Source organism: Lagopus leucura, unplaced genomic scaffold, assembly GCF_019238085.1.
Source record: "Lagopus leucura isolate 7727_CA_CO unplaced genomic scaffold, USGS_WTPT01 Super-Scaffold_100017, whole genome shotgun sequence".
In the NCBI taxonomy this organism is placed as follows: Eukaryota; Metazoa; Chordata; class Aves; order Galliformes; family Phasianidae; genus Lagopus; species Lagopus leucura.
Window position 1 is genome coordinate 12,525,840 of NW_024962271.1, and position 13,017 is coordinate 12,538,856.

At 38.2% G+C, this 13,017-nt stretch overlaps 1 protein-coding gene and 1 long non-coding RNA gene across 8 annotated transcripts in view; both read left to right on the forward strand.

Moving 5' to 3' along the window:
- Positions 1-9,785, forward strand: part of CHD9 (chromodomain helicase DNA binding protein 9) — a 79,088-nt gene extending 69,303 nt beyond the window's left edge. For 3 of the 7 annotated variants that reach the window (XM_042876902.1, XM_042876901.1, XM_042876907.1), the window contains 8 exons: positions 14-177; positions 416-688; positions 1,457-1,625; positions 2,454-2,593; positions 3,069-3,290; positions 3,875-4,003; positions 4,715-4,819; positions 6,324-9,785. In XM_042876902.1, the coding sequence (XP_042732836.1) occupies positions 14-177; positions 416-688; positions 1,457-1,625; positions 2,454-2,593; positions 3,069-3,290; positions 3,875-4,003; positions 4,715-4,819; positions 6,324-7,187 (2,066 nt within the window). In that variant the 3' untranslated portion in view covers positions 7,188-9,785. The remainder of the gene's footprint in view (positions 1-13; positions 178-415; positions 689-1,456; positions 1,626-2,453; positions 2,594-3,068; positions 3,291-3,874; positions 4,004-4,714; positions 4,820-6,323) is intronic. The other 4 variants (XM_042876904.1, XM_042876905.1, XM_042876903.1 and 1 more) reach the window with 4 other exon arrangements.
- Positions 9,786-10,261: 476 nt separating this feature from the next.
- Positions 10,262-12,624, forward strand: LOC122183130. Its single transcript, XR_006180106.1, has 3 exons — positions 10,262-10,346; positions 11,323-11,380; positions 11,753-12,624. It is a non-coding gene; the product is annotated as an uncharacterized LOC122183130 (long non-coding RNA).
- The last annotated feature ends 393 nt before the right edge of the window (positions 12,625-13,017 follow it).

Below are 13,017 nucleotides of genomic sequence, written 5' to 3' on the forward strand. Positions count from 1 at the left end.
TGGTTTTATTTAGCAGAAGGAACCCCTCATATAAAAGCATATGATGAAGAGAGTGTAGCTTCTCTGAGTACAACACACGATGAGACGCAAGACAGTTTCCAGATGAATAATGGGACACCAAATTCCACTTACCTCCTACAAGGTGGATACATGCTGGCTGCATCTTACTGGCCAAAGGCAAGTTTATCATATTTGAAAATGAAGCGTATAGGGGAAGGTGGGCTGTCACACCACTCTTCAGTTGAGTATGACAAAACCGTATCACAGAAGCTGTGGGAAGATAACTGGAGGGGGGGGGTGGATTTTCATTTGAGCATTATTGTGCTCTTTCGAGCTGTTTTTGAATAGTCAAAATCTGTGGAGTTTGATCTCTAGTTTGCATTACTCTTGTAAAAATGCTTTCTCTCTTTTTTAGGATCGAGTTATGATTAACCGGCTTGATAGTATTTGTCAAACAGTGCTGAAGGGTAAATGGCCTTCAGCAAGAAGGAACTATGACAGCAATACAGTGGCATCTTTCTACACAACCAAACTTCTGGATAGTCCAGGTGCAGCTACAGATTACAGTGAGCCCGGTGCACCAACACCCCCTCTTGCAGCTGTTAAGGAAGAATATGATCAGTCACCACAGATGTCAAAGGTGAAGAAGCATGTACGAGAAAAGGAGTTTACAGTGAAAATCAATGACGTATGTTTATTTTTATTGCCCTAGGACCTGATTGCGATTGCGGTGTGCGGCATGCTTTACCTGCAAGTGGCTGCCTGCTCTTACTCTCACTTCCTTCACACACTTGTTTGTGGGTATTTGGGTCTGCTTTTTCTGGGCATTGAGTATTTGGGGTTTTTTCAGGTTTTTTTTCTTTTCAGTTTTCAAAACCTCTGGAGGGAAATTTTCATTATTCTTCTCTCTGAATTGAATTAAAATTCTGCTTCCTCAGCCAGCCTGTTTTATGCCATTTAAAAAAAAAAAATAATAATAATATATGAACAATATTTCTGCTTTTTGGCTTTTTTTTTTTTTTTTAACATTTCAGCATATCCTATTCAGCAAGCACTTTCTATTTTTCATGGATGTTTACAGGTAAATTTTGCACTTTAAAATGTAGGCTAGATGCTTCAAACATTTTTTTTAAACCTGTATTTTGTGACCTGTTGATAGCACATAATACAAGAAACGTCCCCTTGTAATTGAATTTGATGCTTATTTAGAGAGTTCAGCATCTGCATTTTTTCAGTTAAGTGGGCAGGTAACCTAAAATTTATAGGCAATTCCATGAAGTTTCTGGTCAGCTTCCATCATGTGGAGGAGAAGTAGGACTAGTTTTAAGGCCTGGTATATGGCTTTTCTTCCTCCTCAGCTCCTCTGGTGTAAGCATTTGTATGTGAGAATCCTCATTATGAAGTAGTCATTTCTGCTTCAGAAGAGACGCTTCTAACCCTGGGATTTATTTAACAGGAAGGTGGTTTGAAATTGACTTTTCAGAAGCAGGGACTGTCTCAGAAAAGGCCATTTGAAAGCGAGGAGGGTGCACTGGGACAGCAGCAATACCTGGCGCGGCTACGTGATCTCCAGAATGCTTCAGAAACCAGCCTTGTCAACTTCCCAAAATCGCTTTCTGAATCAGGTATGTACTGTGAATTCCCAGAATGTCAGAAGGGCATAAGGATTAGTAATAAATCTTCTGTTGATCTGCATGTATAGGCAGTGGAGAGAGATGCTGGCTGTGAAATGTATTCAAAACTACAGTGTAGAGCAATTGCGTGCAGGTTGTTAGGGAGTCTAGGCACCTAAGTTGGAGCATGGAATTGGACCACAAGTACTTTCACAGTCAGTTTTTGTGACGTTCATTTAGTTGAAGGATGCCATTATGTATAATAAGTCCTCCTGTAAGAAGACCTTAATTACTGTAAAGCACGTCACTGTGTGCTGTAAGTGATCAATTAGTCAGAACATACTGTGTCTAGTTTGGAAGTGAAGCTGTCAAGTTCCGGGCTTATGTCTCTGTTATTTGTTTTGCACTCTTCATATGATTTCTTGTGTCTCATGTAATGAAAAAGTTGAAGGCAATAGTCTGAAACAAGTTATTTGGCTTACAGCCAAACATTCAGAAGTTATTTTCATAATAAGTAACAGTAGGTTGACATTGTCAGTGTAAAATGAGCTTGAATCGAGCAGTTAAAATTTGGATTAAAATATTTGTAGCATTTGTGCTGGGTTTTTCCTTTAGGTCAGATGCTGATCAAATGGCTGTAATTCATTGAGTTAGCATTACATATGCATATGGAAAGTCTCTAAAAATATCATCCTTCTATTTGTAGTTTTTTATATATTACATGCAGAAATTATCTGCCCTAGTACTGTATCAATTTCATTTTCTTTCATTATTCAAATACGCTCATTATTATAAATAATTTAAGCATCTGACATACATTTTGCTGTGTACTTTGGTTAGGTACTTCCAGTCACTTAACAGCCAGCGCCAATGGAGTGATAGTTGATAGTCAACCTGTACTCAAAAAGAGAAGAGGGAGAAGGAAGAACGTGGAAGGAGTTGATGTTCTCTTTGTAAACAGAAATAAGCAGCCCAATCATGTAAGTAAAGTTAAATCTTTATCCAAAAATAAGATCCAGATAACTGTTAATTCCTTAACTGCACGTAACTGTCAACATTCAACAAAAAGGTTTTTTTCTCAACTGTTTTTTTCTGAAATTGTTGTGAATTTTGTCTATTGCTACACAAGTAAGAATTGGTGGAGTTTTGCTAAATGTAAAACAAATAGCAAGTAACAATAATCTTTTTTAAAATAGTATTGTTAAGCTGTAATTAGCAGCATATTATTAGAAACTCAGTGTATGGCATAGCAACACTTTTTACATCCTTTCCTGTGACAGGATCCGGTCTTAGAGGGACTTAAAGGGAGCTATCTTCATGTGCATGTTTAGTTTTTCTGAGTTCTTCAGGTTGTGTTTAATGATCTGCAGGATGCTGGCCTTCATTGTATCATAAATGAAGTAATTGTGATTGTTTTCTGTGGAACATTTAGAGCCATGTTTTGAATTTCTCCAGGTAAATCCAGGTATTAACTCGTGTCAGGTTGCTGCTGGAATAAGCCCAGCACTCAATTACACGCAGTCTCAAGGCATGCTTGATGCAGAGAGTCCAGTTCCTGTTATTAACCTAAAAGATGGAACGAGGCTGGCAGGTGATGATGCTCCCAAAAGGAAGGATTTAGAAAGGTGGCTGAAGGAACATCCTGGCTATGTTGAAGATTTAGGAGCTTGTATTCCTGTGAGTATACTTTCAGATCAACTAATAGCAAAATGTATCACATAAAATGTATTTAAGTTGATAATGCATTTTGCATGGAATTATTCTTCATTTGCTCTTTTGTATTGATTAGGAAGGAGAAGGTTGTTTTTTTTTTTTCTTGAGCAATTTGATTTTTGCCAAATACATTACAAATATAATTGCTAAGAAAGGTAACACTAAGCGAAGATTTGACCCTTGTCTAGTTTTACATAGGATTTCAAAAATATCTAAGAAGCCTCCTATTATAGTGGAAATGATTAGTTAAGTAGAAATTATAGGAGCTGAAAATAACATTACAGCATAGTGATACGAAAGATTATTTGTTTGAAGAATCCCATTACCTACATTACAATGGTACGATAGTGATGTTGTGAGTATGACTTTCTCATGTTATTTCTTAATTAAAACTTGGTTAATGTGGCACAGAACACAAGAAAGTATTATTTATGACATTCTCTGTTGGACAAAGCTCTGAAACAGAAAAATATTTCTGAAAGCCACTTTAGTGTTTTAAAAGCAACTATATCAGAAAAATAATCGACTTTTTAATTCCTTTATAACAGAGGATGCAGCTGCATGAAGGGAGGCCCAAACAAAAACGACACCGTTGTCGAAACCCTAATAAACTAGATGTTAATAGTTTGACTGGTGAAGAACGTGTCCAGCTCATAAATAGAAGAAATGCAAGAAAGGTATTCATATTAACTGTTTCTTTGAATGGTATCTTTGAATGTCAATGGTAATCCTAGAGGAGCAATCCAGTGAGAGTCTTTGAGGTATTGCATTGACATCTGGAGCATTTTCTCCTGTTATGCAGCTGGCTTGTTTTTCTCTTAGAGAATAGTTGCAAGAAAAGCAGTTTGTTTTTTATGCTGCTGTTAAGGTCAGAAGTTTTGGCACCTGTAGAGGAAGGAGAGGCAGAATTGGAGTCTTTAATCTCTTCAGTGCGTTGAGATAGTTGCTCTGAGAAGGAACCTGTACAGGAGCTAGTCTCTTGAAAAATAGACACTTGACTTTTCTATAGTAAGCTATGCCCTGAGGAGTCTTCAAAGTTGATGATGAATAAATGAGAGATTTGATCTTAGCTTGCTGTAAGAGCCTGTTTTCATGCTGGCTTTTTGTTCTAATAGATTTCTACACCTTAGGTGAAACAATTCCTCTCTGTTATGTTTTTATTCTCAGTTATAAGCTGCCTCCAACTTGTCTGCATCACCAAAATCTTCAAAACTCTACTTTGCATAAACCAACAGAAATCAATTAAATGCTGCATTGATAATTTTAATTAAGACTGTGTATTCCATTTTATGTAAAAAGTGAAAAACAAAACAATGTCAGTTAGGATTCTTGCCTTTCTTCCTTTTCAAAAGAGAAGTATTTACTGACTTCCGTCTTCTGTTTCCCAGGTGGGGGGTGCATTTGCTCCCCCTCTGAAGGATTTGTGCAGGTTCTTGAAAGAAAATCCAGAGTATGGAGTGGCTCCTGAGTGGGGAGAAATTGTAAAACAGTCTGTGAGTATTTGCAGAATGAGATACTTGTGACATGGTGGGGGAAGGCAAGGCTTTCACTTCTGATATTAAATTCTGTTAAATGTGGAGTATGAGTCAGTGTTAGCTTTTTTCAGCCACCTTGGCTCCCGAGAATGGTGTGCTGGCACAGCTGTGAGTAGGAGGAAGAGAAGGGACAGTAACTGTTAACCCTAAATTAGAGATCAGAGATTTAGTTCAAGGTGCTATAATGCTGTGACATTTTAATCTCTTAAAGGTTACTTTGAAAGTTGTAAGAAAGGTGTTTGGCTCACAGAATATTTTCTTATTGTTAGAGACAAGAAGATAAATCTGATTTTAAATACGTACTTTCACTTTTTAGTTGGTTTGCTTTTAAGAAATTAATATCACCATACAGCTATTTCCTTCTTAGCATTTCACTCTTCCTAGAGATTGTATTATTAGCTAGAAACTAATGCTGGGATTCCAGTAGGAGGAACCAAGGTTAATATGTGAATATGCTGTTAGGAGTAGGTCTGTACAACAGCTTCAGTTTTGGCCACGCATTCCTTCTGTATGGATTATCAGTGGTTAGTGGTAAGAGCAGCACGCTGCTTGGTTGTCCTACCCAAGTTTCTCGCTAGTAGCAAGACGTATTCAGTGAGTGGCTTTTTCCCAGATGCTTGAAAAAAGTGCATCTAAGTGTCTCATGTTTGTAGGCAGATGTGAGCTCCTATGCATATTTGTACATGCACAGTGTTACATTCAGACCATGGTTAACATAGAGCTTACAGAAATGTGTGCATTTACGGACAGAATTTCTCATGTTTGCCTAGGTCAAATAACTGTGCAGCTGAATGTTAAGTCTTAGGCCATGCAACCATAGACATATAAACAAATCTGTTACCGTATTCATTTTTCATTTTCAATCAATTGTTAGGGACAAATATGGAAAACTGCTACAGAGGAAATAATACATGTTTATGCAGTGCTTACATAAGGAGGGCATACGGAGGTGAGGTAAATACTATGAAATCCTAAAAAGAAGCTATCTGAATTTCATTTTAATAGAATTGCACTTGAGTCTCTATTGTTCATTCTTGAGTTAATGGATAAGGTGAAGTATGAAGACATTAAGCAGCAACAAGCACTTTTTTAATGAAGCAGTGGCAAAAGAGATGATTGGAACGTGATCCGACTGCAAAGCAATGCCACGCTTTAGATCTTAACCTAAGACTGCTCCTCTGATTAGCTATATGTGATTTGATCTGGACGTGATCCTCAGGTGTTGAGTAAGCAGTGTGTCTGAGAAGGTGCCTCCTTTCTTCCCACTGTTGAACTGGGACTTTAAATGGTGGTGGTAGCACAGAGCCACCTCCAATCCCAGTCTAGAGATGAAGCTGCATTGCTAACCACAAGAAAATTCTTTGACACGTAGCATGCGCTTGGTTTTTGTGGGCTGTTTTTCTTTAACTTCGACAACCTTACGCTTTCAAATTACTAAAAATTCACACTGCATCTCTTGCAGGGGTTTCTTCCAGAAGGTATGTTTGACCGTATTCTCACCGGGCCTGTTGTGCGGGAAGAAGTAAGCCGGAGGGGAAGGCGCCCCAAAAGTGAGATTGCTAAGGCAACAGCAGCTGCAGCTGCTGCAACTGCTGCAAGTGTATCAGTGAACCCTCTGCTCACCAACGGATTGCTTCCAGGAGTGGATCTGTCTAGTCTTCAGGCCTTACAACAAAACCTGCAAAACCTGCAGTCACTGCAAGTAACGGCAGGATTGATGGGAATGCCAGCTGGCTTAACTACTGGAGGAGAAGCTAAGAACATGGCTGCCATGTTCCCCATGCTGCTGTCAGGGATGGCTGGATTACCAAACTTGCTGGGCATGGGAGGACTTCTGACAAAGTCTACAGAATCTATTTCAGAGGATAAAAAGGGAAGTGATTTGAAAGAGGCGGATATAAAGAAAGAAAGGACAGAAGACCAAAATGCAGATACTGGTGGTGAAAACTCTGTTTCAAGCTCTCCTTCAACATCCTCTGCTGCTGCAGCTGCCAATCCTCTCTCTCTTAACCCATTACTTTTGTCCAACATACTTTATCCAGGGATGCTTCTCACTCCAGGCCTTAATCTTCATATCCCAGCTTTGTCTCAGTCTAATATTTTTGATGTACAGAACAGTGAAAGTAATGACACAGGCTCAGCCAAGCCTACGGAAGAAAAGGAGGAAAATTCTCGGGTTAGAGATCAGGAAGACAAAGGGGGAACAGAGCCAAGCTCTCACAATGAAAACAGCACAGATGAAGGTTCAGAGAAAGCAGATGCTTCATCTGGATCTGATAGTACATCGTCTTCATCTGAAGATTCAGATTCTAGTGATGAAGACTGACCCCAGACTCTGCACTTAAATTATGAACTGATTTTGAATTTATTCTTTAATTATTTCATTGTAAATAACCCAGTGTTGAGTGCATCAATGATTTACTGACCGAACATTTCAGTATTTGTTTAGAAGTGCAAACTGCTTTCAGAGACGTTTTGCATGTAATATTTCCTGAAGTTCATAAGTTTCTGAACTTGTATGTACTATCAAATACACAATGGTGTAAAATTACAACAAAAGGCATTATAATTTTGTTGGGGGGTTAATTTTATGAAAATAATGCTCAAGAAAGAGCTGTATATTTAATATATTTGCAGTGAACACAGAATACTTTATGCATATTATTGATTTAATTTGAATATAGTTTTACAGCCTCCTTGACACTTATAATTTACAGATCAAAACTCAGCAATAATTTGGGCAGCTAATGAATGTCATGAAAGCTGTAGAATCTACATCACCATCCATTGCTTTAATTACATGAAAATGCTCTAGTGTTGTGATGCACTGCTGTTTCCAATTCAGGTACAAGTGTGTTTAAAAGAAGATAAATTTTTCCCAATCAGCCAATTAAACTGGCTACCTGTTACCTCAGCTGAGTTAGTTTAGGAAGTTTACATTGGTTTCTATTACTTGTTTTCAGGTTTTGTTTTGTTTTCTAAAGACATCTTGTATATCATGTTAAAATCTGAGTTGAGATAGGACTGTTAGTGGGTTTTTTTTCCCCTCACTGTGACCTGTTCTCTTTGACAGCAGTAAGGGGAAATCAAACCAAAAATGGTCTTATCTCATGCTACTTGGCACCATGTAGATCGATTTAGTTTACACCTTGCAAAGTTTTGGGCTCCCTCTGCAGAATTAGAAGTCCCAAAATGAGGAGTAGTTGCCCCAAGACTCAGAAGAGGCAAACTGTCAGAAGTGCCACTGAAAAGACCTTTCAACACTGCATACTTCATGTAAAAATTGTTTGTTTGCTTTGTTTGTGTAGATTTCTATTTGTGTTTTATGTCATAAAACCTCCTGGAGTTACCAGTTAATAATGGTAAATTAAGTATAGATAGTTTTGAACTCCTTTTGAGTTTAAACTTCTCTGCAGATTTAAATCTGACTAAATATTAAATATTACCCCAAATCATTATTGGGATATCACTTCATATGTTATGCTGAGTTACCCACTAAAAAAAAAAGCACTTTGAATAGTAAGGAAGACAAATTATTCCTAGAAACCACAGTAACAGGGCATAAGGCATCTGTTTAAGTCCAAAACCTTAAAACCCTTTACTATATAAAATCTGTCTAATATTTGATGTGTGATCTGATTCCTCCTTCTTTTTAAGCTGCTATTACTGTGACACAGTAGAGGCCCAGATTCACATTTACAGAAGTTCTGAACTGACTGAGATTTCAATTGACCCTTGTTACAGCATTTGCGATCCAAGAACAGGCAAGTGTTAAGAGAAAACAGATACAGGTACTAGTAGGAGTCATTGAAAAAGCTTTACAAAGGGATAACTTTAAAAATAAAAGCAAAACTGTATATTTTGATATAGTTCTGTTGCTTGCTTGTACAGTAAAACAACTGTGTTGTTTGTTTTTTTTTTTTCTACCAAGAACTTTACCAATGAAATCTAAGTTTGTATGTGCGAAACAACCCCACGATTAGAAGCAGTGTTACATGTAATACACAACTTTACAAGTACCATTTGGATTGTGCTGGTTACGTATTTTCCCAAATAGTATTCTGATTTTTGGCCCTTCATGCAGTGTCTTAGCAATAGTGAAAATTCAAAACTGCCAGGAGAAGGGGGTAGCAATTCTTCATTGTGGGGAAAAAAAAAAAAAGTATTGCATATTTAATACTTTGCCCTTTGTAATATAGCACTTTTATTTAACTAGGATGATCTATGAAATAGCCAAAGTTTTACAAACAGTTGTTATCTTAGTTTGCTGATGGAGCACATCAACAATACCATCACTTCCACCCTTACCCCACAAAAGAAATCCTAAATCTTGTGGCTAAAACCTAATTTATATCAGATTTATGAAATAAAGTATTTTCCTAATTATGCTCAAGTGAGTTTGGTTACCATTCTAGTGATTCTTTCTATGTAATAAGGCAATTATAGTTCCAAGTAATGAAGGCTGGTGTAGACTTGAACATAATATATTGGGTTTATTTTTCATCAGTTTGAACCAGAAGGGGAAAAATGTCCCACTGTCAGCTAGACTATATGCAAAAACGGTTGTATAAAGTTAAGGGTTATAAGGAAACCTCAGTAGAATTACACTAATACTGAAGTTAAGATTAAAAGGATATCCAAGGTGATGATAAAGTGTGTGTTGGTAGTTACTAAAAGAACCTTAGCTGTATTGCCTTGTATTTCTATCCCTTGTTTCAAGCTTCATGATCCAAGTCTTAGTCCAGTTTTTCTTTTGGACATTTGCAATATTTGCCAGTTGTGTTCTGTGTAGTCTGAATTTGCTTTCTGTAGTTGAACAAGCGTCTTAAAAAGTCATTTGTAATTTATTGAATTACTTTCTATGATGTTCTATAGAGCAAATGGAAGTTTAATTATTTTTTATTAAACATATTCTTTGACTACCCATGATGTCAGCCTCAATATGTGAAAAATAATGCTGTGTAAGGATTAGATATGCATCTTTGAGCAGCTAAAGTTAAGTTTCGGTGTTAAGGTCTAGAACAGAAGTTACTCTCAAGACCTTAAAAAAGTCAAGCCTAGTATGTCTGTTTTTCTGCAAAACAATATGTTTTACTTTGAGTATCTTTTCTGGGAATCAGTTTCAATCAATTTCCTGTAATTCTGTTGTCTTAGAAGCAAAAGGAGCTGATGCTGCAGCTCTTGGGTAGTTGTGGCGAGGGAGTAGTGTACAGTCATGGTTCTGGTAGAATGCTGACTTGATATGAAATAATGATGCATGTAATGTTCCAGGGTAAGCATTCTGGAAGTGGGCTTCCTTTTTGTGTTTTTATTTTCAAAACTCTGCTTTACTTTTTTACATGTTTATTGAATCTAAGTTTGGGCACAGCACTTACTGTTTGTCATTTATTTCATACAGGGTGTGGATGCTTCCCCCGAATGCAGATTATCTCCTGGTTGTCATTATCTCCTGTTGTTTTCAGTACATCATTGCGCTTCAATTGTGGTATCCTTCTCACATGTTTCTTTATAAGTCCTTCCTTTCTCAAATTTGCATGCAGGTGATAAAAATGCATGTGTGTATATGTGCCCTGTTCTTGTGTTCTTCCTCATTTATGTTCTCCTTAAAAGCCTTGCAGAACACCTAACAAAATTGTTTTTTTCATTTGTTTTTAGCAGGTCTATCAGACAACTGTCACAGATTTAAATATATATGTATATGATTTATTTAGTGATTTATTTAGCTGTGTGTGTATATATCTGTAAGTACTAGTGCAGAGGCAGCCATCCTAACAGATATGTATGTTTGCTTTGTTAACTTCTTAGGGTTTGTGCAGCTTTTTCTCCTGTGGTACAAGTAGGAAGTTTCTGCATAAGCCTTTGAGAAGAAAGAGATGATAGAGCCTGTTAAATTTCTGTTGCTTAATTAGATAAAATTTGTGAGTAGTAAATGGGAACTTCTTACTGAAGAGAGCTTTTCCTAGCTTTTAGTTAATAATAGTAATTCTAGATTTTAGCAATGTTTGAGCTATCATTTAAAGTCATAACAATTTACATAAAGGAAGGGTGTTGAAATGTATTATAACTTAGTGGTGTCAGTCAATTATATTTATTAGTGCTGAAATTCTAGCCTGCTGGAAGCAATGAATGGTATTTTGATTATTTTTAGCTCAGTATTTTAAGAACATCTAATTGAAATAAGTACAAAGGGTTAGGGAAATTTTTCCATAAAATAAAGTAGAGTGAAGCCTCAAAACTGAGAAATATGTAAATGTGAATATCTCAGTTTGGAATTTGGTCTTGTAAACATGTTATGTATTCTCATGTAAGGGGTACGTTAGCTAATATTCACATATCTTTAAAACAACAAAACCATCTGTTTAAGATTAACTGCAACATTTCTGTTCACAAAGAAGCAGGAGCACTTTTTACATAAGGCAATGAAAACTATTTACTTTTTCTTAACCCTACCTCCTTTCAAGCTCTCTCAGTAGACACCACAAGAACGAAAGTAAGTTCAGAATTCTCATTGCTGTTCAGGTAAGGACTCTTAGGCTATTTCTATGTATGAGGGAGGCTGATTTGGGGAAATATTTGGGATCTTAATGTCAGATTACAGTGTTTAGTACTGGTGAAAAAGATTGAAAACCTCACAGCATGTCCTCAAGCTCATTCCAATTCTCAAAGCAACTTCAGACCTGGTAATTATTGTTATCTCTTCCACTTTTATCCTAGTTCATCTGTTATGCTGCTGAAGTAAAGCAGGTGGTCTGAGCTTAGCTTTCTGCTCCTGTAATGGAGGGTTTCTAACTCCTAATCCCAGGAAAGAATTGTCCATATATGCTGCTATTTTTTTTTTTTTAACGTAGGCAATAATTGTGACCTGAATAAATAGGAATTTTGTCTTTTCAGTGTTGTTTCTGAGAGTCATGAGGGGAAGAAGTTTTTTCCTCTTCGGATTGAAGCTGAAATCTTCACATTATCACTGGTCTTCATCCACTGAGGCTGATAGTGAAATAGCAAGTATTGGAAGATTCCTGGTAAAGTTTTGCAAGTTGGCAAAAAGGCATCAGAAGTATCAGGAGACTGCACTGGGAAGATCCCAAGGAGAATACTGGAAGAAAGGTTTCCGTGATGCATATTGTTTCTTCCTACACAAAGATTTCTGAGATTGTATAATCTTGGACCTCTCTTAATAGGACAGCGGGCTTTGGTATCTAGTCTTATCTGGGAGTCCACCTTATTTCTCAGGAGGTAAACAACATTAGCCACTCCTAGTGAAGATGACTGAAACTTCTTATTTGGGGCCAACATAGTTAGGGCCTGTGCTGTTACTACAGTTGTTTTGCCTCAATATTTGCACTTTTCGTACATTTTGATGCAAAATTTATAGCTTCTTATCCAATTACCAGGGTAGAAGTAAAATGGAATCCTGTTGTGAAAGTGATTCAAGCAATTAACATGCCAAAAAAAAAAAAAAAGATACCTCTTGCTTTCATCATTCACGTTGTGTGAACAGTGTCTGAGGGGTGTCTGTATTCCAAGTACCTGCTGAGGGCTGACCCAGCCCTTTCAGGTGCTTCTGGGGACAGCCCTGCTGTTGGGTGTTTGCTGTACAAGCTGTGCTGTGTTCTTTGGGAGCTGCCATTACTGCGGCCCTACACGTGCATCTTCCCGTGCAGCTGTTTGCTTTCGCACTACTTGGACGTTTTTCAAGCTGCTGTTCTTATTTGGTGGTCTGAACTTGTACAACTCAAATATATGTCGCTTGCTTTTATTTCAAATGTAGTGTGTCGTGTGCTTGTTCACTAGCACTGTTCTGTTATACTCACTGATTTCGTGCGGTAATTCTGCCCCGTATCTAGACACATGGCTGTGCCCTGGGCTCCCGCTGCCCCGCTGGCTTCCCCGGCCCCGCCGCCATTCCGCGTCCCGCGCTGCTGACGCCGCCGTGGTGACGCTGCAGGCCGCGGTGCACCCTGGGATCGGGGTCATAGGTCGCGCCGTCGCGGAGTCGTGACGTCACGTGAGCGCGCTGCGCCTGCGCAGGGCCGCAAAGCAGACGGGTCGGGCTTCTTCTCGCCATCCAATCAGAGGCGGCGGCTCGGCGGAGGGCGGGGGCGTGGCTCGGCGCCGGGGTGTTTGGATTCGAACGCGCGTCGCGAGCCCCAGGGGCG